The sequence below is a fragment of the Chiloscyllium plagiosum genome, unplaced genomic scaffold (assembly GCF_037043375.1).
Source record: "Chiloscyllium plagiosum isolate Xiang-an unplaced genomic scaffold, Cpla_swu_hap1 HiC_scaffold_12, whole genome shotgun sequence".
In the NCBI taxonomy this organism is placed as follows: domain Eukaryota; kingdom Metazoa; phylum Chordata; class Chondrichthyes; order Orectolobiformes; family Hemiscylliidae; genus Chiloscyllium; species Chiloscyllium plagiosum.
The window spans coordinates 79,995,031-80,020,328 of record NW_028270150.1 but is presented as its reverse complement, the minus strand read 5'-3'; the positions used below and the strand labels follow the sequence as shown (position 1 = coordinate 80,020,328).

The 25,298-nt window shown below is 42.3% G+C and overlaps 1 protein-coding gene across 9 annotated transcripts in view; it reads right to left on the bottom strand.

The window, feature by feature from the left end:
* map3k15 (mitogen-activated protein kinase kinase kinase 15) overlaps window positions 1-25,298 on the bottom strand; it is a 133,800-nt gene that overhangs the window by 10,883 nt on the left and 97,619 nt on the right. For 6 of the 9 annotated variants that reach the window (XR_015758916.1, XR_015758914.1, XR_015758915.1 and 3 more), the window contains 9 exons: window positions 21,722-21,858; window positions 20,746-20,851; window positions 18,934-19,091; window positions 12,582-12,765; window positions 10,387-10,564; window positions 6,474-6,648; window positions 5,932-6,117; window positions 3,839-3,944; window positions 131-353 (listed from right to left, as the gene is read on the bottom strand). Coding sequence is in view for 4 of the 9 variants with exons in the window: in XM_087992975.1 (XP_087849101.1) it covers window positions 131-353; window positions 3,839-3,944; window positions 5,932-6,117; window positions 6,474-6,648; window positions 10,387-10,564; window positions 12,582-12,765; window positions 18,934-19,091; window positions 20,746-20,851; window positions 21,722-21,858 (1,453 nt within the window). In the remaining 5 variants the exon portion in view is untranslated. The remainder of the gene's footprint in view (window positions 1-130; window positions 354-3,838; window positions 3,945-5,931; window positions 6,118-6,473; window positions 6,649-10,386; window positions 10,565-12,581; window positions 12,766-18,933; window positions 19,092-20,745; window positions 20,852-21,721; window positions 21,859-25,298) is intronic. The other 3 variants (XR_015758917.1, XM_043700556.2, XR_015758918.1) reach the window with 3 other exon arrangements.

Here is a 25,298-nt window from a genome sequence, read left to right as displayed (position 1 = left end):
GAAATGCTAACTTTGTTTGTTTCTCTCTCCACAGATACTGCCAGACCTGCTGAGTTTCTTCAGCAGTTTCTCATTCTATTTCAGATTACCACAACGTGCAGCTCTTTGTGTGTATAAAAAGGCTCAATACCGGTTAGTCTCCAGTCTCAGTTCTCTCAGCTGCACACTCAGAGGATTTTGTAGGTGCTGAAAGTCTTGCGATGCAAATGAACTAAAATTGCTCGCTTTTGGAGTAACAGGAGGGTCCTTGTTTTCAGATTCCTCTTCCTGTAGGTACATGGGCTCTTCCACCTCATCTGTATCTTTGTCCAGCCCTTCTCCCTCAGAGGTAGTGCCAAAATGAGAGCGCAACTCTAAAAGGTCAAATAGCCATTGAAATATTAGTGTCTAAGCATTAACAAAACAAAACATAAAACTAAAAGATTTTTTTTAGATTACATTACAGTGTGGAAACAGGCCCTTCAGCCCAACAAGTCCACACCGAACCGCCAAAGCGCAACCCACCCATACCCCTACATTTACCCCTTACCCAACACTACGGGCAATTTAGCATGGCCAATTCACCTGACCTGCACATCTTTGGACTGTGGGAGGAAACCCACGCACCCGGAGGAAACCCACGCAGACACGGGGAGAACGTGCAAACTCCACACAGTCAGTCGCCTGAGTCGGGAATTGAACTCGGGTCTCTGGCGCTGTGAGGCAGCAGTGCTAACCACTGTGCCACCGTGCCACCCACAATCTGTACAGATGTGCTCCTTCTTTAACTTTTAATGGAAGCCACTATTTATTTAATGTCCTTCACGATCTTGTGCAATATGTTCTTTGAGATATGGAGGATATTGTAGTTGTCCAGTAGGGAGGGATGGAGGAAGAAGATACAAAATATTGGTTCAGGATTGTCTGGATTATCATATTATGGATCAGGCTTGATAGAGTCTTTGAATTTTACGGTCCCTCAATTTTGGCTTGTAAGACCAATGTTGCCATGTGGCTACAGTTAATGTCGGCATTCCCAATACAAGAAGGTTACCATCTCAGAAAGAACCTACTGTATTACCAGAGGTCTGCACACCAAGACAGCTGCAGAGTACCACTTCCAAATACCTAGGTCAGCCCACAGAGGGAACATCCAGGTGCTGATTATGTCCTAGGAATAAAGGTTGTCTTCTGTTGTGTTAAACTGGCATGCTTATACAGGGCCTGAGGGGGGCGCTAGTTTGGGGCTAGGGGGAGAATTTGCACAAGCCGCACAGACTGTGGCATGTCAAAGGATATTCTGGCCATGAACAGCCAAGGGCCCCTATAAATGCAGCCAATATGAACTGAGCATCAATTGGCCTCATGAAAATTTGTTGTAGACACTGGTGGAGTCAACAAGAGAAGGCATCGGTGGGTTCAATCTTAGCATTACTTCAAGTCATTGCAACCATTGTTCAAAGTTCACCTTGATACTGAGAGTCGGACAATCATAGTTTTACAGTTCTGGCTGATTTCAAAACCGATTTGGCATTTTCACTGCCAGTGGACATGCTGGTGGAAGGTGAAGACAAGATGCAACCATCAAACTGTATCTTTCTCAACCAGCTCACTCTGGAGCCTAGACCAACTAAGAAACTAAGTTCAACCCAACCACCCAAAATTATGTAACAGGTCAAAGATCCTGTATTCGAAATGCTCGGGACCAGCTGTTTGTTGGAATTCTGAATTTTTCGGTTTTCAGAATGGTGGCATGGTGGCTCAGTGGTTAGCACTATTGCCTCACAGCGCCAGGGACCCAGGTTTGATTCCTGCCTTGGGTAACTGACTGTTTGAAGTTTGCACATTCGCCCTGTGTCTGAGTGGGTCTCCTCTGGGTGCTCTGGTTTCCTACCACAATCCAAGGATGTGCAGGTTAGGTGAATTGGTCATGCTAAATTACCCAAAGTCAGGGGTGAATATGGGGAATGGGTCTGGATGGGTTACTCTTCGTAAGGGTCGGTATGGACTTGTTGGGGCAAAGGGCCTGTTTCCATATTGTAGGGAATCTAATCTGGTGAAATTTTTAAAAATCTTACCCGAGAAGCAGACTTCTAACTAAGAATGTGCTTGGCCATGCTCCCCACTCCCCCCCCATCAATGTCGCATCTGAGTGACACATATTGAGTGGGTGTCGACTTGGGGGCATTCACAGAGAAACCCCAGGCCTGTCAGCTCTTGGCCACATCCCCCATGTTGCACCTGAGTGACACACATCGAGTGGGTGTCCACTTGGGTTAATTGTTTGCTCGCCAAATAACCTTGTTCATAAGAAAAAAAAAATCATGACAAAAAACCTTCGGATTTTGGAGCTTTTTGGTTTTTGGATGTTCAGATAAAGGATCTTCTACCTGTAACTCTGACTGGAATTCTAACTATTTTCTAATCAAGTGCTTAAACTCGTTATGAGACTTCAGTTCAGGGCTCCCGTCCAGAGGTCAGGAGACTACCACTGCACCACAACAACCCTGTTGATTGGTATTCTATTGACAAGTTGGTAATTTCACATGGGTTTCCATTGATGTTACTATCTATTCTTTCATTGTAAGGTACAGACTTCAATTTTACCATTATCCAGGGTCTAATACATTGTACATTATGTGCAATACCTGTGGAATTCTGATCTGAACAGCATAGTGTTTGGATTGTCATACAACTTATAACATGCTTAATAAATGCATAAAAACTGCTTGTGGCATAGCCATGCAAGTAAAGAGCAAATGAAGAGATTAGAGAAAAAAAACGGCCAAAGAACTTGTGAGAACTTGCAATCAACAAGTTGAAATTTACAATGAACTGGATGATCATATCAGTGTTGAGACAAACACAAGGGAAGTTATGGTTAGTAAAGTTTGCCTTGCCATGAACCAAAAGAAAAGCAAGCTGAAATTGAGTTTGACCAAATATGGTCAGAACTAGCAAACATGTGACATTGCAGCAGTGGAATTCAGCTTACGGGTGGCATGGTGGCTCAGTGGTTAGCGCTGCTGCCTCACAGCGCCAAGGACCTGGGTTCAATTCTAGCCTTGTGCGACTGGCTGCATGGAGTTTATACATTCTCCCTGTGTCTTCATGGGTTTCCTCCCAGTCTAAAGATGTGCAGGTTAGTGGATTGGCCGTGCTGATAAAGCATGATGCTGGAAAAGGCACAGACTGTCTAGCTCTTCAGATACTGTCAGACCTGCTGTGCCTTTTCTAGTGCCACGTTTTATCAACTCTGACTCTCCAGAATCTACAGTGCTCACTTTTGCCTGGATTGGCCATGCTAAATTGCCCCTAGTGTCCAGGCTAGGTGGATTAGCCATAGGAAATGCAAGGTTACAGGGATAAGAGAGGAGTGTGGGTCTGGATGGGATGCTCTTCAGAGGATCAGTGTGGACTCGATGGGCTGAATGGCCTGCTTCCACACTATTGGGATTCTAGATAATTTAAAAAGACAAAGAAGGAATAGATTGGCACTACAGACAGTAAGGAAAATGTGTCTGGATAAATCATTGTGGGATTGATTATCTGGGATCAGTTCCATTCCGCAGCAACACTAAGCAATGGGAATTATTATGTTAGATCCAAAAAGAATTTAGCAAAGGCACAGCCACAGGCAAGTAGAAGCAACAGTGTCCATCTTTGGTATTATTCTAGGAGTAAGGGCTGAGGTAACTGTCTTCCAAAACTTGACTTCTGATAACGAATGGGACTTTGCTACAACGGGACGAAATTAGTTTACTTAACATATTCTGTCTGGAGCCAAAATGCCATAAAATAAAATTTGAGGCTTAAACGATGAAGAGGAGAGAGATTCCAAAGGTGAGGAATTGAGTACCTGGGATGAGAATGGTGACTGCCGCTTGGACTGCACGGCGGATAATGTTATCCATTGCAAACATCCAGTGAGGCTTTATGTGATGGTGTCTCAAAACCTTATTAATCTGAAGCACGGCAAAATAAAGAACAAGAGTTACATCTTGTGTAGCACTCTTTATCCTTTTTCAGAGAAGTGGAACTAAACTAAACCATCAAATAAATCCACCAATCACTGAACAAGAACTCATTTATCCGCTTGTCAATATATTAGTAACAAAGGGCATCACAACTCAAAAGCACCAGATTTAGTAGAAATGTATTTATACACATTAAAATACAGAAAGTGCTTATTAAAACTAAATAGACGTTAAGGCGTGACTCAGTTTCCTTCTTCATGTGTGTAACTATGAAATGGTATGAAGAAAGAGGCAGTAATCCTACGAACGTACCCACATAGGATGTAGGTGAGGGGGGAGGTGTGGGTGCAGGTTTTGCAATCATCCAAGGCCCCAAAGGAGCCTTCCACAACCATCAGAGTTTCACCTGCACCTCCACACATGTCATTTACTGTATCTGTTGCTCATGATGCGGTCTCCTCTACACTGTGGAGACAGGACGCCTACTCGCAGAGTGCTTCAGAGAAGATCTCCAGGACACCCACACCAATCAACCCCACTGCCACGTGGATGAACACTTCAACTCCCCCTCCCACTCTGCTGAAGACATGCAGGTCCTGGACCTCCTCCACCGCCATTCCCTAGCCACCTTGACTCCTGGAGGAAGAACGCCTCATCTTCCGCCTCGGGACCCTTCAACCCCAGGGCAACAATGTTGGCTTCACCAGTTTCCTCATTTACCCTAACCCCACCTTACCCCAGTTCCAACCTTCCAGCTCAGTACTGTCCTCATGACCTGTCCTACCTATCAACCTTCCTTCCCACCTGTCCGCTCCACCCTTCCCTCTGACCTATCACCTTTACCCCCACCTCCATCCACCTATTGCACTCTCAGCTACCTTCTCCCCAGCACCCTTCCCCCCCGCCCCCTCATTTATCTCACCACCCCCAAGGCTCCCAGCCTCATTCCAGATGAAGGGCTTTTACCCTAAACGTCGATTCTCCTGCTCCTCGGATGCTGCCTGACCTGCTGTGCTTTTCCAGCACCTCACTCTCAACTCTAATCTCCAGCATCTGCAATACTCACATTCGCCACAGATTCTTAAGTACAAATTCTTGGGGGAAAAAAATGAGAAAAATAAAGAAAAGGTCCAATCTTCACGCCATCTCAGGCACAAAAGCACAATATCATCAGAATCAATTAGAAAAATAAAGAAATTACAACTTCAGAATAACAGTCCTTCCAACTCAGTCCACACTTGGCTTCACATTGAGGCCAGGAGTGGATGCTGACTTCATTCAAGGCTCAAGAATGGGAGGTAAGAAGAGTTGAAACAGACTCCAGCTGAGGAGTTCTAATCCATTGCCATCTTGCAGTAAAACAAAAAAAAGTTAATTATCATGCACAGAGTTCCTTGTTACCAAGTTAACTTCTTCATCTCTTTAATCTCTGTGGCTTTATTCACCGTATTTTATTTTAAATTTAGAATACTTGCTTCTTTCTCTTTTTTTTTTCTGTTCTTATTTGCAGGTTTGACCATGTTGACTTTGTCTCCCTTCTTTGTTGGCAGAGTCAGCTACTCCTGGTCTGTTATCTTTTCTCTGACCAACCATCTCCAATGTGTCTCTACCACTACGCCTTTATGAGCTCCACAGCCACTATTCACTTCATTGCTTAACCAATTCCGTGCGAAACTATGGAAATCACGCACTTAATACCACCATGAAGTGAAGTCATTTTGCCGGATCTTCGTTGCATCAAAATCCTTTCCCTGCTTAAGGTTCAAATACACAAGTGTTGTCCAATTTCAATTATACACCTCACAGTTGGATGCAAGACTCTTGGCACCAAATATTCAAGTAAACTTTCATTCAACAACATACAATGAGCACTAGCTCAAATGTTTCATCTTATGCCAGTGGATGTCACAAGTTGCCGCGGTATAGAACAATTTGAGCACTACTGAATGCATCATTCCATTGCCTGAAGACTTACCGCATCCTGGAAACCAAACAGAACCAGCTGAAACTGGTTTATGGAGATACCATCAAAATCCAAGTCCAGTTTGATTTTGGAGATGGTGTTGGCCATCACTCTTCGCTCTGGGGAACGAACAAAATCCCGCAAAATACCAATAATCTGTTTAATGTGGTCAACTGACAGCTTAAGCTCTTCGTGCCCCTACAAAATAAAACATCCAGTTATTAAGTGTATCTGGAAAATGGTGGGGAGGTCAGTGTGATGACTGTGAACTAACCATTCTATTTCTGATACAAGCAAATTTGATGCCGATACCTGGTAGCCATAATGGGGAAGAGCTCCATTCTGCCAAAACTTAAGGTGAACAGCATAGGATTTATTTTAAAATGAAAATTAACTATTCAACAGGTTAACATTAAGAGCAGCTGGGATCACATATATGGCAATAAATACTTGATCCTCGGTGAACGAGGCAAAAGTATTTCATGTAACCACTCTCGGGAAAGATACTCATTCTGCATCACATGTAACAACTTAGTGTGGAAAAGCCTACTTACCTGTGTCAGACTTTCCAACAGGTTGGAAACAACCTGATTCTCATCCACAATCAAGATTTTGTGAAGAATGGATCTGCGTTCACTGTCTTTCTTCAACAGGAAGAGGCCTGTGTCTATCTCATCGGAAGAAACTGGACTGCTTCGATCTTTAGAGGACGAAGGTACATCAGGGATACTGTGTTATTGAACAATTAGAGGCAGATTAGAGGGAAAATTCTGAAGAATTATCAACAAAAAAACAGTACATTTCCAAGATACTGTCATCTCTTAATTCTGCATTTTGCATGCAATTGAAGACACATCCGACATCAATTAAGGTATCCATTCATAATGGAGGTCATTCCAAAGATCAATCAAGCACAACTAAACAACTACTTATATTTACACAGAACTGTTAGCACCAGGAGTGAAAATATTTTAATGATTTTCATGAACTCCCTTCCCATTTTAAAAACGTGGTAATATTACCTTCTGTATTTATGTTGGCATGTGGGGCAATTGGAATCAAAAGCAGAATTATAAGGATTCATCAATATCCCCAATAGTCATCACAATTCCTTTAAAACTTCTATTAAAGCCACAACAAACATGGAAGTAATTCCTTTACTACATAATACAATATTTAAAGACCAAGGTAGCAGCAAATATGTTTTTAACAAAATAAGTAACACAGACTTCTTTATACATGGGTGAATACCTGAAAATGATGTCCAGAGATTGGTTAGGTCACAGCTAAACGGTTGCATGGTTGTCTTTACTTGAGGTGTAACAACTGCATTAATGTATAGTATGATAGATGCCTCAAAAGGTGCTAATACAGAAAAGCAAATCTTTATGATTACATTAAATTGAATTATCCAACTGACAGAGCCCTTTACAACAGTATCCTTTCTTTCTGCCCTGCCACCCCTCCTCCCCAACGTAACAGCTCGTGAACTTTTTCAGCCTTACATCAGAGACTCCACATGCAGTTGCAAGGAATTCACTCCATGTTTTCCTGGTTCTCAGTTAGCTAGCTATTTTAACATTGATTGAGTTGTAACTGTGCACTCCCCTTTGCAAACCGTTCTCCCCTTTATAGATCCTCTCCATGTCTGCTATCCCTCACTTCCCCTTGTAGCCCTGCAACCCATTTTTAGGCCCTTTCCATCCTCACTGTTTTTAGCCCTTCACTCCCTTTCTCAACCTCTTTCCCAACTTATAGCTCTTCCCCCCATCCTTCACAGCAACTCCCCCTCACCTCTGCCTCTTTTCCCACTGCAGTTTCTCCTCCTCCATTTGCAAAACTCCCAAAGTGGTAGGAAATCAGATAAAACAAACTGTAACCTTGCTAAAGATAAAGCCATTAGTATTAGCCATTCGCCATTAAGCAGCATCTTGGAGGCAGAGAGAGGGGAAACAATCTGATCTCCCCTCATAAGACAGTCCTGTCAGATACCAGCCTAGTGACCCCACCCCACTATGGCAAATATATCCTTACTTAGTTAGAGAGGCTAAAACTATGTGCAATGCTCCCCAGTATGATCTCACCAAGGGCCTGTATACCTGCAGTAAGACCATCCTTACTTCTGAACTTAAATTCTCTTACAATGAAGGTCAATATATCATTTGCCTTCATAATTGCCAGCTGCACCTGCCTGTCCAGTTGCATTGACTGGTGTACAAGGATACTCAGATCCCTATATACATTCACACTTCCGAAGATATCACAATTTAAATAATACTCCTCCTTTCTGTTTTTCACACCGACCTGAATAGCTTCATATTCTGTCATGTGTTTGCTCACTCACTCAACTGGTCTGAAACACCCTGAGGTCTCCTTTCATCCTCCTCACTACTCACAATCCTGCCTGGTTTTTTTTTCATTTGCAAACTTAGAGACGTGGCATTTGGTTTCCTCATCAAGATCATTTATATATTATGAAACGCTTGGGACCGAGCGCTGATCCTTGAGGTACCCCACTAATGCCACTATCTACTACTTGGAAAATACTAACTTATTCCCATTCTCCTTTTCATGTCAATCAATTCTTGATCCATGCCCCTCTATTCATTACCTCCTATGCCATATGCATTAACTTTGCTGACTAACTTCTTGTAATGGACCTGATCAAAAGCCTTCTAAAGATCAAAACACCTTGCATTCACTTATCTGGTCGACTAGACATATCCTAAAAAATCTCCAATAGATTTGTTAAGCATGATTTGTCTTTCATAGACCCATGCTGGCTTTGTCCAATTTCACATATATTTACCACATGGCAAGATTCTGCCCATCAAATCTACATTAACTCTTCTGAAGACCAATCACATTTATACCTCTGCCCTGTTTCTCACCCTGAATCCCTGAATATTATTCTCTGGAGAGAAAGGGGAAAATATTAATACTCACTAGTTACTTCATACAACTGCACTTACCATTGCATTTAATTTTACAAAATGTGCTTCTAAGCCACTGTAAATCCCAAACACAAAATCTTTCTTTGAATTCTACATGGATGCTAAGGAGCAAATAGAGATCTGAATTGAAGTTGGATAAATTATGATTTTTTTTAAAAAAGACTCCTCTAAAAATAATTTCTACAACAATACAATTGGAAGTAGATGAGCTCAATGTATAAGGAACCCTGGTGAGACGTGAGAACTTCTTCAATCTGTCGTCACAATGGAAGTTTCGCATTCCTGGAACCATTCTTGTAAATGACTTCTGCACTCTCTCCAATACAAGCAGACCTTTCCTATAATGTGGCACCCACAACTGTACATAATGCTCCAATTGAGGTCTAACAAGTGTCTTCGTTGGCTTGTACTCTATGCCTCCATTAAGAAAGCTGAAAACATTGTATGCTTTCAACTGCTTTCTCCACCAGTTCTACCACATTCAATGATCTGTGCACATGTACACCCAGGTCCCTCTGCTCCTGCACCCCCTTTAGAATTGCACACCCTATTTTATTTTGCCTTTCAATTTTCTTCCTACATTGGAAGAGGGTGGCACGGTGGCTCAGTGGTTAGCACTGCTGCCTCACAGTGCCAGGGACCCAGATTCGGTATCAATCTCGGGCAACTGTCTATGTGGAATTTGTACATTTTCCCCTTGTCTGTTAGGTTTCCTCCAGGTACTCCAGTTTCCTTCCATAATCCAAAGACATGCAGGTTAGTTGAATTGGCCATGTTAAATTGCCCATAGTGTTCAGGGATGTGTAGGCGATGTGCATTTGTCGGGGCTAAATACAGGATAATAGTATAGGGGAATGGGTCTGGGTGGGTTATTCTTCAGGGGGACGGTATGGACTTGTTAGTCCGAAAGGCCTGTTTCCACACTGTAGGGATTCTAATTCGTGTCAAGGTCCTTATGTACTTGCACACTGTCTCCTCACAGTTTACAATTCTTTTTAGTTTTGTGTTATCTGCAAATTTAGACATTATCCTAACACACCAAGATCCATATTATTAATATATATCAGAAAAAGCAAGAATCTTAATATTGTGTGCGCACATTTATGGGAGACTCTGTACCTAAAACGAACCGTTCTTTCCCCACCCAGTGAGTCTCCCGATGTAACACTAAGTGTGTAAATGCCACCTGAATCTGGGTTTCTACTAAAGCCACCTGGATACTGACATTTGGAGTTTTGCAAAACCTGGCTGATCGTGGATTGCGGTTAATCGTTTTCTCTTTTCTGCATTCCCTCAATGTGGCTCAGCTACTTGTGAATACAACTAAAAGGCTGATGCCATTCACCGATTATTGACACAGAGTTATTTCGTAACAAAATTCCCACTTCCTTTCATTGAAAATTTGACAAGAGTAAAATTATTACAGGAGAAGATCTCATCTGTTTTGCCATCTCACCTTGTGCTATTAATTCATTAGTTCGTCAAATAGAACAGAAAACATTTTGCATTTTACCTCGGTAAAGGAGACCCTAGAACACGGTTCAGATTTTCTGCTTTTGGTTTCCCATTTCTCTCAAAGAAAATATCATGCTTTGCATCAGAGTCTGGTGACAATGATCCATGATCACTTTCATTGCTGCCCAGGTTTTCACTCTGGGAGGTGATAGGAAGCGATATGCTGAGACTATGATCTAGACAGAAAATGAGAGAAAAGAAGTGACCTCCATTATCTTTAACTTCTCTTGAATTTCTTCGGGGCAGTTTTAAGTTCAGTTGGACTAAATGTTGGTTGGGAAATCAGGGCAAAGGTTCCCATCACTAAGAATGCTCAGGTTATCCATTTTTAACATTCACTGTCAGCACTACACTTCCACACAGTAGGTACAAGCAAATCATTCAGAGTATGCCAGCACAGTGTCACATGCACATGGGTAGAGGTTCAAATTAGCCAGTCCGAACATATGGATTGCTGGAAGTGGTTATCATTCAGTTACTCACTCGCTTGCACCACTGCATACACAATCTGTCACTCATATTGCCCCTTCAATATTCCCACACAATTTCCTTCTGATTGAAACTAAGCAATTCCTTCCCTTACTATTTCTCAACTGAGGAATCCATGTTAGAGCAGAATTCCAAGGAACATTAATAAAAAGCGGCAAAGTATGGTTGCAAAGCTGCATCTAAGACTACTCCTGGTCCTCATCCACGAATCAGCAAAACATAGCCCAACTGGATATCATAAACCATGGTTGGAGTAGGGAAACCCTCAGCAAACTCAAGATCATTGGCTTGTTTTAGATCAATTACCTCACTACAAACATATGGCTTTTCATATCCATATGGTTCACTGCAACACTATTAATGTACACATGCCACTGAGTTATTCGGAAATGCTGGAATCACCATGTTCTGGAGATTTCCCTGGAGATTTCCTCTGGTGGTTGCAAGGTTCATGGGACAGGAGTTCAGTCACCTTGTGCACCACTGGAGCTGTACCTGTCTGCTCTTCTGAACATTACACAACAGAAAAGCAGAATGGCAGTGCAACCTTTTAAAATTACAGAATAAGTGCATTCACTTCTCACTTTACCAAATACGGTCTGCTTCAGTCCACCTTGTTCCAGCCTTTCATCAAATTTAAACTTCTATCACGGCACCTCGTTGCCCACATAGCTCCAAAGAAAATGATCAATTTTGTTTTACTTAAATTTTGTAATATCATCCAAGCCAATCTGTATCTCATCCTCTGTAAAGCTCTATCAACCTTCATACTAGTGTGCAGACGATTAGCAATGTTTTATTTTATATCAACTCATCTTAACGATTGTTTTACATGCACCTTTATATATATGCTATATATTATATTCTACACATATTCTGGATTATAATCTACACATATTTTGGATTATAATCGCTAAAGTTCCATTAGCTTTTTGTTTTAGCAGCTTTCTCAGCCTCAGATTACCCTCTAATATCTTGGGGAACTGCTCTCACAAATCCCTCTTCTCTCTAACAGCAACAACTTCACTTTGACCAAGAGTATTACTGCTTTTTTTCTTACACACAACACACTCACTTTATTTAACCTTACACTTCCTGATATTGAACTCCATCTAATATTTTTAAGCTTATTCTACTAGCTTCTCCATAGCCTGCTTCTATAGATACAATTATTCTCCCTATTTTGGTACCATGTCTCTATGTCAACACCATTCACTCTTTTCCTTTTCAAATTGTTGATATGTGCAGTGATGTGGTCCAGATGTGAATCCTATTAGAAAGTGTTATCTAATTCTAAACAATGTGCTTTTAGGTCCTATTCCCTGCTTTCTATCTTCTCACTAATGTTCAATCCAGTTTGCTGCCCTCCATGTAACTTCCTGTATTTAAAACTTCGGTAATAATTTTGTATTTGGTTGCTTGTACTTTTAGAAGCTCTCACAGCTAGTGGGAAAATTCATCTGCTAGTATTGATTATAAGCAATATGTGCTTTACATTTTTTCTCAATTATCATGGTCAGAAAATCAGAAGTAATGCCTAAATTTCCAACATGCACAGCCAGTGAACAAAGCTCACATGCAGCTTGGGACTCATGGCTGCTTTGGTTGTGCCTATCTGCGTGGAAGCTCACATTTTAATCAGATACATATAGTAGAGCCTTCTCCAAAGGAGACAGTATCTTTCATTACTTATGTATGCCTCACCACATGGTTTGAAGGCAATTTTATTTTTCTTGCCGCTGTTGGTCTTCCTGAGGAAAGGGTCTCGGAGGAGTTCTGCCGCTGTAGCTCGTTTACAGGGATCAGGCTCAAAGCAGCGAAGAATAAAGGTCTTTGCGTCTGCTGGCATTGATTCTGGGATCTCAGGATGGATTTTAAACATTCCAATCTGTTAAAGAAATGAATAGGTCAAGATCAAGAATACAGCAAGCCATCACATTCAGGGATACCCATTTCCAATATAGAGTCATAGAGATGTACAGCATGGAAACAGACCCTTCGGTCCAACTCGTCCATGCCGACCAGATATCCCAACCCAAACTAGTTCCATTTGCCAGCACTTGGCCCATATTCCTCTAAACCTTTCCTATTCATATACCCATTCAGATGCCTTTTAAATGTTGCAATTGTAACAGCCTCTGGCAGTTCATTCCATTCATGCACCACTCTCTGCGTGGTAAAGTTGCCCCTTGGATCCATTTTATACCTTTCCCCTCTCACCCTAAACCTATGCCTTCTAGTTCTGGACTCCCCCACCCCAGGGAAAATACTTTGTCTGTTTATCCTATCCATGTCCCTCATGATTTTATAAACCTCTATAAGATCACCCCTCAACCTCCGACGCTCCAGGGAAAACAGCCCCAGCCTATTCAATCTCTCCCGAGAGCTCAAATCCTCCAATATTCTTGTAAATCTTTTTGAACCATTTCAAGTATCACAACATCCTTCCAATAGGAAGATCAGAATTGCATGCAATATTCCAACAGTGGCCTAACCAATGTCACACCCAAATCATTTATATTAATGACTAAAAGTAGTGGACCCAGCACCGATCCCAGCACACCACTGGTCACAGGCCTTCAGTCTGTAAAGCAACTCTCCACCACTACCCTCTGACTTCTACCTTTGAGCCAGTTCTGTATCCAAATGGCTAGTTCTCCCTGTATTCCATGAGATCTAACCTTATAAATGAATCCCCCATGAACACCTTCCTGAAGTCCATATAGATCACATCTACTACTCTGCCCTCATCAGTCCTCTTTGTTACTTCTTCAAAAAACTGAAATAAGTACGTGACACGTTTCTCCACATACAAAGCCATGTCGACTATCCCTAATCAGTCTTTGCCTTTCCAAATACATGTACATTCTGTCCTACAGGATTCCCTCCAACAACTTTCCCACCATCGACATCAGGCTCACTGGTCTATAGTTCCCTGGCTTTTCCTTACCACCTTTCTTAAATAGTGGCACCAAACTAGCCAACCTCCAGCCTTCTGGCACCTCACTTGTAACTATTAATGATACAAATATCTCAGCAAGAGGCCCAGCAATCACTTCCTTAGCTCCCCACAGAGTTCTAGGGTACACCTGGTCAGGTCCTGGGGATTTATCCACCTTTATGCATTTCTAGACATCTAGCACTTCCTCCTCTGTAATATGGACATTTTGCAAAGTGTCACCATCTATTTCCCTACAGTCTATATCTTCCATATCCTTTTCCACAGTAAGTACTGATGCAAAATACTCGTTTAGTATCTCCCCCATTTTCTGCGGCTCCACACACAAGCTGTCTTGCTGATCTTTGAGGGGCCCTATTCTCTCCCTAATTACCCTTTTGTCCATAATGTATTTGTAAAAACCCTTTGGATTCTCCTTAACCCGATTTTCCAAAGCTATCTCATGTCCCCTTTTTGCCCTCCTGATTTCTCTCTTAAAAGTACTCCTATTGCCTTTATACTCTTCTAAGGATTGACTTGATCTCTCCTGTTCATACCTGACATATGCTTCATTCATTTTCTTAAGCAAACCCTCAATTTTTTTTGTCATCCAGCATTCTCTATACCTCCCAGCCTTCCCTTTCACCCTGACAAGAATATACTGTCTCCAGACCCGCGTTATCTCATTTCAGAAGGCTTCCCATTTTCCAGCCGTCCCTTTGTGTATGAACATCTGCCCCCAGTCAGCTTTTGAAAGTTCTTGCCTAACACTGTCAAAATTGGCCTTCTTCCAATTTAGAACTTCAACTTTTAGATCTGGTCTATCCTTTTCCATCACTATTTTAAAACTAATTGAATTTTAGTCACAGGCCCCAAAGTGCTCCCCCACTGACACCTCAGTCACCTGCCCTGCCTTATTTCTCAAGAGTACTCTCTCTTGAGTTTTGCACTCTCTCTAGTAGGTACATCCACATACTGAATCAGAAGATTTTCTTATACACACTTAACAAATTCATCTCCATCTAAATCCTTAACACTCTGGCAGTCCCAGTCTATCTTTGGAAAGTTAAAATCCCCTACCATAACCGCCCTATTATTCTTACAGATATCTGAAATCTCCTTACAAATTTGTTTCTCAATTTCCTGCTGACTATTAAGGGGTCTATAATGCATCCCAATAAGATGATCATCCCTTTCTTATTTCTCAGTTCCACTCAAATACCTTCTCTGGATGTATTTCCAGGAATATCCTCCCCCAGTACAGCTGTAATGCCTCTCCCCCTCCTCTCTCGCTGCCCCCCCCCCCCACCCCCCCACCCCCACCCCCACCACCTCCCCACCCCCCTTTCTATCCCTCCTGTAGCATTTGTATCCTGGAACATTAAGCTGCCAGTCCTGTCTAACTCTGAGCTGTATTTCTGCAATTGCTATGATATCCCTATCCCATGTTCCTAACCATGCCCTGAGTTCACCTGCCTTCCCTGTTAGGCCCCTTGCATTGAAATAAATGCAGTTTAATTTATCAGTCCTACCTTGTTTTCTGCTTTGTCCCTGCCTGTCCTGACTGTTTGACTCGCTTCTTTCCCCAACTTTACCAGTCTCAGATTGATCTCTTTCCTCAGTACCTCTCTGGGTCCCACCTCGCCTCCTTAAATCCTCTTGAGCAGCTCTATCCCTGCCAGTAATTTAGTCCTCTTCCAATTCAGGTGCAATCTATCCTTCTTGTACAAGTCACCTCTACCCCAGGAGATATTCCAATGATCCAAAACTGTGAACCCTTCTCCCCGCACCAGCTCCTCAGCATACATTCATTTGTTCTATCCTCCCATTCCTACCCTCATTAGCTCGTAGCACCAGGAGTAATCCAGATAATACTGCCCTCGAGGACCTCCTTTTTAAATTCCTGCCGAACTCTCTATATTCTCCCTTTAGAATCTCATCCTTTTCCTTCCTATGTCATTGGTTCCAATGTGTATAATAACCTGCTGGGCCCTCTCCCCTTTGAGAACATTCTGCACACTCTGAGACATCCTTGATCCTGGCACCAGTGAGGCAACACAACATTCTGAGTTTTCGCTGTTGGCTACAGAAACATCTGTCTGTGCCTCTGACTAGAGAATCCCCAAACACAATCGATATCTTGGAACCTGACATAGCCCTCATTACATTACAGACTGTCTTAATACCAGAAATGTAGCTGTTCATGTTACATTCCCCTCAGAGTCCATCACCCCCTACATTTTCCAAAACAGCATACTTGTTTGAAATGGGGATAGCCATAGAAGACTCCTGCACTACCTGCCTGCCTCTCTTATCTTTCCTAGTGTTAACCCACCTCCGTGTCTGTATCTGCGAATTTTTACCCTTCCTATAAATGCCATCCATCACACCCTTTGCTCTTGTAAATTCCTCATTGCCTCTAACTGTTGCTCCAACCGATCCATTCGATCTGATAGGATTCACAAACAAAAACATTTATTGCAGATATAATCCTTAGTAATACATCAACTCTCTAAACTCCCACATTCGATATAAAGAGCACGTTACTCTACTAAAGGCCATTTTTGCTCCTTCACAATCTACAGACCCAGAAAATATTGCTCTAAAAAAAACCACTGCTACAGGCTAAATTCATACTTGTGGCTTATATTTTTTAAAAATTTAATCAAAAGACAGATCTCAATAAAACATATAATCAAGAAATAACCCACTGTACTGACTATTGTAGATTTACAGCAAGGTTACACTTAAAATTATGCACGTATTTGTATCTGCGCTGTGAGCTCTCCCACATAGGTTCATCCAAGATCAGTTGTGAATTTTGCTGTTTGTTAATTTTTCCTTGACGCACTCCAATGTCTAGAGATACATAAATTCAAACAGCAAAGGCAATATCTGCGCAGATTCATTGCTGTGTCAGTTTTCTTTCTCTCTCCTTCGCTGACAATGTGCTGCCTATTGCCTGTCCTTCTCCCTTTTAAAAGTGCCGTTATTTTGACGTTTTTTTCTCCCAAGTTCCATAACAATACAACAGCATATATTCCTAGAATTCCAGTAAATCATCTCCAAACATCTAAAGTGCCTCAAAAGAGGAGCAGTTCTTACAGCCACACATTTTTCCCATCCTCCATCTTTGAGCATAGAGACAGGCCCTTTGGCCCAAGCTGTTCGATGTGAACCAAAATGTCCACCCACACTCACCCTGTTTCCTTGTACTTGGCCCATATCCTTCTAATCCTTTCCTATCCATGGATTTGTCCAAATGTCTTTTAAATGTTGTTAATGCACCCACCTCAACCACTTCCACTGGCAGCTCATTCTATATGCGTACCATCCTCTGTGTAAAAACATTGCTCCTCAGGTTCCCTGTTATTCTTTTCCCTCTAACCTTAAACTGATGCCCTCTAGACTTTGATTCCCCAACCCCTGGGAAAAAGACTGAGTGCATTCACCCTATCCATGTCTCTCATAATCTTATACATCTCTATATGGTCCTCCCTCAGTCTCCTCCGCTCTGAAGGGAAAAACCCTAGCTTGTCAGACCTCTCCCTACACCTAAGGCCACTGAGTCCGGAGTAACATCTTTGCAAACTTCTTGTGCACTCTTTCCAGTTCCATTCAGAAACTGAAGATATAGGGAGACAAGAAGTGGGGCTTCCTGGCTGGTGTAGATTTTTTGATCATCTGAAAAATATCACACATGACATCTTCTTCCCAACAAAAATGTTCACAGGAATGACAGCCTGACCTTTTGCTTCTGGTGTTCCTCAGTGTGGAATGCTAATGTGGCATTAGCATTCCAGTAACTATCTGCTAAGGGGTTGCTGCATCTTTGTCTTGGTTTTCAACTGAGCAGAACCGAAAAGCCTTCCACTTGTTCTGTTATGTCATTAGATGCCCTCTGGAGATGACTTGAAAGCATGTGAAGGTGGCAAACAGAAGATATGCCACAGGGTGTTGGTGCAAGAACACCTCCTTGTTTGACCTCACTGCGGATCTCAAAGTATGCTCGTGTTGCATTGTCAGAGTTGACCTTACTCATAGTGTTGACAATGAAGATGGCCTTCCAGGAAACCCTTGAGCAGCCCTGGGATGAGTTTTGATCCAGATGTGGCAGTATTCTGGGTTGGTTGGCTGACAAGCAACACCAGGGGAACTGGAAGAGTGGCAGGGCTGAGAGCACAAGGGGCCATACAGTGGTTCAGTGGTTAGCACTGCTGCCTCACAGTGCTAACCACAGGACCCGGGTTCGATTCCACGCTCGGGCAACTGTCTGTGTGAAGTTTGCACATTCTTCCCGTGTCTGCATGGGTTTCCTCTGGGTCCAAAGATGTGCAGATTAGGTGGATTGGCCATGCTAAATAGCCGACTGAGTCTAGAGTTGTGCAGGCTAGGCAATTTAACCATGGGTTTACAGGGATAGGTATGGGGGGAAGGATCTGGGTTGGATGCACTTCGTTGGGGGGGTGGGGTCAGTGCGGACTCTATGGGCCAAATGCCTGCTTCTGCACTGTAGGCATTCTATGAGTCTGTGCTGTCATCCAGACAGAGGTACAATGTCACACTTCTGGGGTGGTACTTCAGCAATCACAGTGAGGCAGAGTCCAAATTTGGGAAGCTGTGCTGAACAAAGTTAAGTGAGGAAGACATTAAGGTGGGAAATCATAAACAGATAATGACAGAAGGGGACAATAAATACAGATCTGAGAGCAGATTAGTATAGGGATTACAAAAATAAGGAAAAGGACAAAATGTAAGACGATGCATTAAATCTATGTAGCATTCAAAACAAATGAACTTGTAGCACAAACTGAGATATAAATAAATGCAATCTAAGGGCCACAGCTGAGACATAGCAGCAGGATGATGTGGATAGGGTCCTGAATGTTGAAGGGTGGCACCATGCAATTATCTAACCGCCCCCCACAAAGAAAACTTCACACTGTTCATCCTTTCAAGTTTTTGTTGCAGATTTCATAGCAACATGGTTACTGTTTCCTATGATAAGCTACCTAATTTTCCCTTTGGATAATAGGGTTGCAGAAAGAAATATTAGTAACTCTTTAGCAATTAAGAGGGTGCCTGTAACAGAGAAGAGAAATTTGAAAGTAATCTTACCTTAAACATGGCTGCTTGGGGTTCCCCTAATTCATAAAATGGTGGCTTCCCTGTAGCCATTTCAATAATGGTGCAGCCCAAAGACCAAATATCTGCGGGGGCACCATAACCTCGAGGGCCTTTGTCTATAATCTCAGGAGCCATGTATTGTAGTGTTCCTGAAGATGATTCAAATTAGAGGGAGAAGATGTTGTTTTAAAGAAAGAAAACTCCATGGTCAAATGCATAAAACATATTTTGTCTAATATTAGAAGTCATAGAACGCCATGTAATATTTTATGGTGGATTTAGCTTTGTCCATAGAAAGCAGCAGGGGCCAGAGCCAGTTATGCAATCAGCGTGGGTTTCCTCCGGGTGCTCCGGTTTCCTCCCACAGTCCAAAGATGTGCAGGTTAGGTGAATTGGCCATGCTAAATTGCCCTAGTGTTAGATGCATTAGTCAGGGATAAATGTAGGGGAATGGGTCTGGGTGGGTTGCTCTTCGGAGGGTCGGTGTGGACTTGTTGGGCCGAAAGGCCTGTTCCCACACTGTAGGGAATCTAATCTAATCTAATCAGAAGCCCGGGGATGGATTAGCGTTTCCACCTTCAATGGTTGAAATAGAGGGCAAGGAGATAAAACAAAATGGAAAAAAGTGAATAAATTAAAAGAATGCCCTCCACATTTGATAAAACAATGTAATTGAGATCAAATTTAAAACGTAATCAAGATAGAAATAGCGAACTAGGCCATTAGATCTTGACCTCATGTCATTATTTAAATTGGGATACAGAGGCTCAGAAGTCTATTATATTTCTCTCCCGATTTTTGTCATTGGTATCCTTGGACCACATCATCATAATGAGACTGAGTTGTTCCACCAATCAGGAGCTTCACTTTTCCAATATACTCAGAGCAGCAGAAAAATCAGTCCTTAGATCCCAATAGTGACTGACAATTAAAGAAAGTTTACCTTCATGAAGAATGAAATGAAGGAAATAGAATGCATTTTTATTCTAACCATCATAAACAAAGGCTTTCATGTGACCTCAGCTGGCATGGGAATTGAACCTACTTTGTTAGAATTGTTCTGCACTGCAAAACAGCCAATGTACCTGAGCTAAACAGCCCCCTTAACTGGAATTGGGTTTGAACATGCTTTTTCACTTTCTGACTCAAAAGGTATTTTAACAGGTACAAACAAAATGCTTCCTTGAGGGAAAGAAGGCCTAATCATTCCCAAGGTCTGTGATGGATTTAGAATCCCTACAGTGTGGAACAGGCCCTTCAGCCCTACATGTCCACACCAACCCTCCAAACAGTAACCCACCCAAACACATTCCCTTACTCTTTACTTAACCCTGACTAATGCACCTAACCTACACATCCCTGAACACGATGGGCAATTTAGCATGGGCAATTCATCTAACCTGCACATCTTTGGACTGTGGGAGGAAACCCGCACAGACACAGGGAGAATGTGCAAACTCCACACAGACAGTCCCCCGAGGCTGGAATTGAACCTAGGTCCCAGGCGCTGGTCCCTATGTGCTGTTATTTGTTCCCATTGAACCATTATTAATCCCAGATTGAAGTTTAAGCCAGCCATTGGACAGGGCAGACAGACTGAACAACAAAAGCCTAAAGCTGAAAAGTCCAATGAGTTCTTTGTGGAAGGGTCAGATTACTCGTCCACTCTTTTCAAATTGGGGTATCAATTAAACAAGATGAAATCTTGACACATCTGGGAGTTGATTAATCTGCTTCCTGGCCTTTTCAGCACCCAGATCTATGAGGGTTAAGACGTTTAATATTTTGGTTTTGCCTTCTTACCAGTAGATGTTTCAGTGCAAGGATTCACTCCGATCAATCGTTTGGATGTTCCAAAATCTGAGATCTTCACCACTCCGCTGTATGTGTTTACAAGAACATTGTCTCCCTGAAATGAAAAAGATCTTCACAAATAATTCCAAGAAAATGAAATGGGTAAGGACCAGAAAGCCACAATACTTGCCAAATTGAAATACTCAGTTATTGACGAAATGGTCAATGATATTTTGATGCCAGATTTTAAGGTCATCAACAACACATCAAAGGAGGTCATTTGATCGCACTTTGTTATTCAATCAAGGATGAGTAATCTGTACTTTATTCACTTGCCTTAATACCAAAACTGTTAAAAACCTTACCAAAAAAAATTCTACTGATTTGTGTCTTGCAAAGCTCAATTACCCGCAGTATCTACAGCCTTTAGGAGTAGAGTATTCCAGTATTCTACCACAGAGATCAACTTGTAAGCAATCCTCATAAGTCAATAAAGTCTATGCACATTCTATTTAAAAATCGTATATATGACAGAAAGAAATTTCTTTTTTTTATATATAAAAAACTTAAATGAAATATATACCAGGAAATATTTTATCCAAAATTTGATTAGATTACTTACAGTGTGGAAACAGACCCTTCGGCCCAACAGGTCCACACCAACCCGCTGAAGCGCAACCCACCCGGAGCCATTCCCTTACATTTACCCCTTCACCTAACACTACGGGCAATTTAGCATGGCCAATTCACCTGACCTGCACATTTTTGGACTGTGGGAGGAAACCGGAGCACCCGGAGGAAACCCACGCAGACACTAGGAGAATGTGCAAACTCCACACAGTCAGTCGCCTGAGGCGGGAATTGAACCTGGGTCGCTGGTGCTGTGAAGCAACAGTGCTAACCGCTGTGCTACCGTGCCGCCCATAATCTCATTTCCAAATTAAAACTTAGACTGGCATGTCTCATGCCAATTTAAAGAAGTCACCTTGATGTCTCTGTGCACAATCTGGTTCTCATGGAGAAATTGTAGGCCCTCCAGGATCTGTCTAGTGTAAAACACAATGGTAGAGATGTTATCTTTCAATGGGCCCCACTTTGATCTGAGGAGTGCAGAAAGGCTTCCTGTAAGAAGAAAGACATATATTGCAAACAAAGATTAATTGGTGTGCAACCAATCAAACAGTCTATCTCCTGCCAATACACTGGGACAGGAACCCAGAAGAGCAAAACAATAAAACTGGCAAATGAGACAAACTGGTCAAGACTGCTCTGTATGCTTTGCAGTTCCTATATGACTAAATTCATTTCTAAACATTACATTTTTATTGTCTCCCTAGGAAGGCAGCACCACCAGTGTAACTACTCTGCAGTGGGATCAGATGCTCGCTGATATCCTCATTTTGTGTCCATCAGAATTGGAAGTTGTGTTCTTCTTTGTGGCCCAACTTATTACTGCTTGAATGTCTCATTCACCCTTCCCCTTGATGCTCTGCTCCCCACTCCCCTGTTTCTGACTGTGCTTACCACCTTATTCCCTGTGCTGTCCCCCCCACCCCCATTCCCCAAACACCTCATCATCTCAATCTCTACTGTCCTCCTCCACCCTCCTGACTGCTTCATCCATCACATAGCTGAGAGGTATTGGCATAAACCCCTGGCAAGTCATAATGACATCACTGAACGAGAACAAGTTGTATTTCTTATCAAATACTTTAGCATAATGTTTGGAGGGCTGACGGGTTGCATGATAAAACTGCTAGTACTTAAATATTGTATCTGCAGGAAATGAAAAGCACTTTATAAAGAATGGAGAGTATAGGTGAATCAATATCATTATCAAAGCAGTTTTTTTAAGAGAGTTGTGGTTATACAAGTTGTTGTAATACAATGATGTACAGGGAGTGCGGTTACCAGAAAATACTTTCTTCATTTGATATCTTTAAGACTGAGATGATAGACTTTTGGTTAACAAGGGCATCGATGGTTGTGTGAGGCAAGAGGAAAGTGGAGTTTATGTTGAATTCAGATCTGCTATGATCTTAATGATAGGAAAACAGGCTCAAAGGCTTAGCTGCTTCTAGGACTTGTAGTCTTCGTGTTTGTATTCTTGTATTTCATTGCAGCTTATCTAGTGAAATCCATATCTAAGGCCATATGCTGAAGTCTGTAATTTTGCAGTGTGATTTGTCCTTGGCAAAAATCTCCAGAGATAAAATCTTATCAGGTTACAACTTGATAGACCCTGTGCACATAACTTTGGAATCAGAGCTCCAGATCAAAAAATTAATGCTTCTAATCTTCAACTGCATCTCCACTCTTCAGATGCTAACAGATATCTCTCAGCATTATATCTTGTGTATGTTAACTGGATAAAGTGGGATGCTTTGACAGGTCTTTGAGGATCTGCTCTGAAATGGATAGACATTATCAGGAATGGCAAATATATCAAGATCTATTGATGCTCTCTCCAAGGACACCACCTGACCTGATTGATGTTTTCGGGTTTCTAATTATTTCAGATTCCCAGCTGTCATGGTAGATCATTTTCACTTCATTCTATTGTGACGTGTTTAGGGACAGTCCAAAACCTATCCTCCAGTTTCAGCAGGGCTTTGAATTCACATGGATTATAAAGCACAGGAACAGGTCATTCAACTCAAAAGGCCTCTGCTCACATTTATGCACTTCTGAGGCATCTCCTCTCACTGTTATTTGTCTCATCACGGAGTCTGTTTATTTCTCATGTCTGTTTGTCTAACTTGTGCTTAAATGCAGCTGAACAAGTTGAACTAACTACTCCTTTTGATAGAGTGTACCATATTTTAACCACTCTCTGTGTAAAGAGATTTCTTCCATTGTAAATAATAGTGACTCATATTTGTAGCAGTGGTTGGCTGACACTGACAACTGCAGGCAACTACACATGCATACCCACCCAGGAATGCACGATTCCAAGCACTGGCATCATCACATAGCTTTTATGTGTGACACGATGCACAAATGCACTACTGTGCAAGCACAGGGAAGGGTGCATGACTTTAAACTGGACTTCAGTGGTGGGGAGATGTTACAGGATAGGGGGATATGGAGAGAAACTCCAGAGTGAGAATGCAAGAGGGCGAAAAAGCAGGTGGGTTGGAGGGCCAACAAGGAGAGCCCAGGAGCCAGGAGGCCCTCCCCTTTACTGTCCAGCTCCTGTGCTCACCACTGTCCCAATTATTGAGAGGAAACAACTTCTCTACGTGTACTCTATACTACACGCAAGGTTAGGTGGTACCTTAGATGATAGCATAAAATTACAAAGGGATATTGATAGACTAACTGAATGGGCAAAGCTGTGGCAGTTGGAGTTCAATGTAAGCAACTGTGAGATTATCCATTTTGGACCAAGAACAGGGATAGAGCAGTACTTTCTCAATGGTGTGAAGACAAATACAGTGGACGTCCAAAGAGACTTAGGAGCTCAGGTGCATAGGTCTATAAAATGTCACAAACAGGTACAGAAAATAATCAGGACAGCAAATGGAATGCTGGACTTTATATCCAGAAGACTGGAGTATAAAGATGCAGAACTTAATGCTGCAGCAATTCAAAACCCTGGTCAAACCCCACTTGGAATACTGTGAGCAGATGTAGGTCCACACATTAGGAAGCATATGCTGGCCTTGGGAGGGAATACAACATAGGCTTACAAGATTGATACCTGGACTTCAGGTGTTAATTTAGAGGAGAAATTGTATAAATTAGGCCTGCTTTCTCCAGAATTTCAAAGGTTAAGGGGTGATCTGATCGAAGTCACAAAAGACATCTTCAAGATACTCACAGGAAAAGACAGAGTAGATAAACAATTTGCATTGGTTAGGGATTTTAGAAACAGACGCATAGGCTGAGAATGAGGGCCAGACCATTCAGGAGAGATGTCAGAAACCACTTCTACACACAAAGGGTGATTTATGTTTGGAACTCTCTTCCATAAACTGTGGTGGATGTGGTTTAGTCATTTATTTTAAGTCTAAGATGGGTAGCACTTTGTTAAGCAAGGAGATTAAGAGGCATGAGCTAAAGGTAGGTTTTTTTTAGATTATTTACAGTGTGGAAACAGGCCCTTCAGCCCAACAAGTCCACACCGACCCGCTGAAGCGTAACCCACCCATTCCCTTACATTTACCCCTCTACCTAACACTACGGGCAATTTAGCATGGCCAATTCACCTGACGTGCATATCTTTGGACTGTGGGAGGAAACCGGAGCACCCGGAGGAAACCCACGCAGACACGGGGAGAACGTGCAAACTCCACACAGTCAGTCGCCTGAGTTGGGAATTGAACCTGGGTCTCTGGCGCTGTGAGGCAGCAGTGCTAACCACTGGGCCACCGTGCCGCCCACTAGAGTGAAGCCACTGATCAGCCATGACCGCATGGAATGGTAGAACAGTCTCAAGAGGCTGAATGACCTACTCCTGTTCCTATGCGCTTATCCTACCCATCCATTATCTTAAAGATCTCTTTCAGATCACCCTTCAATCTCCACATTTTCCTCAACAAAACAACCTGGGTATACTG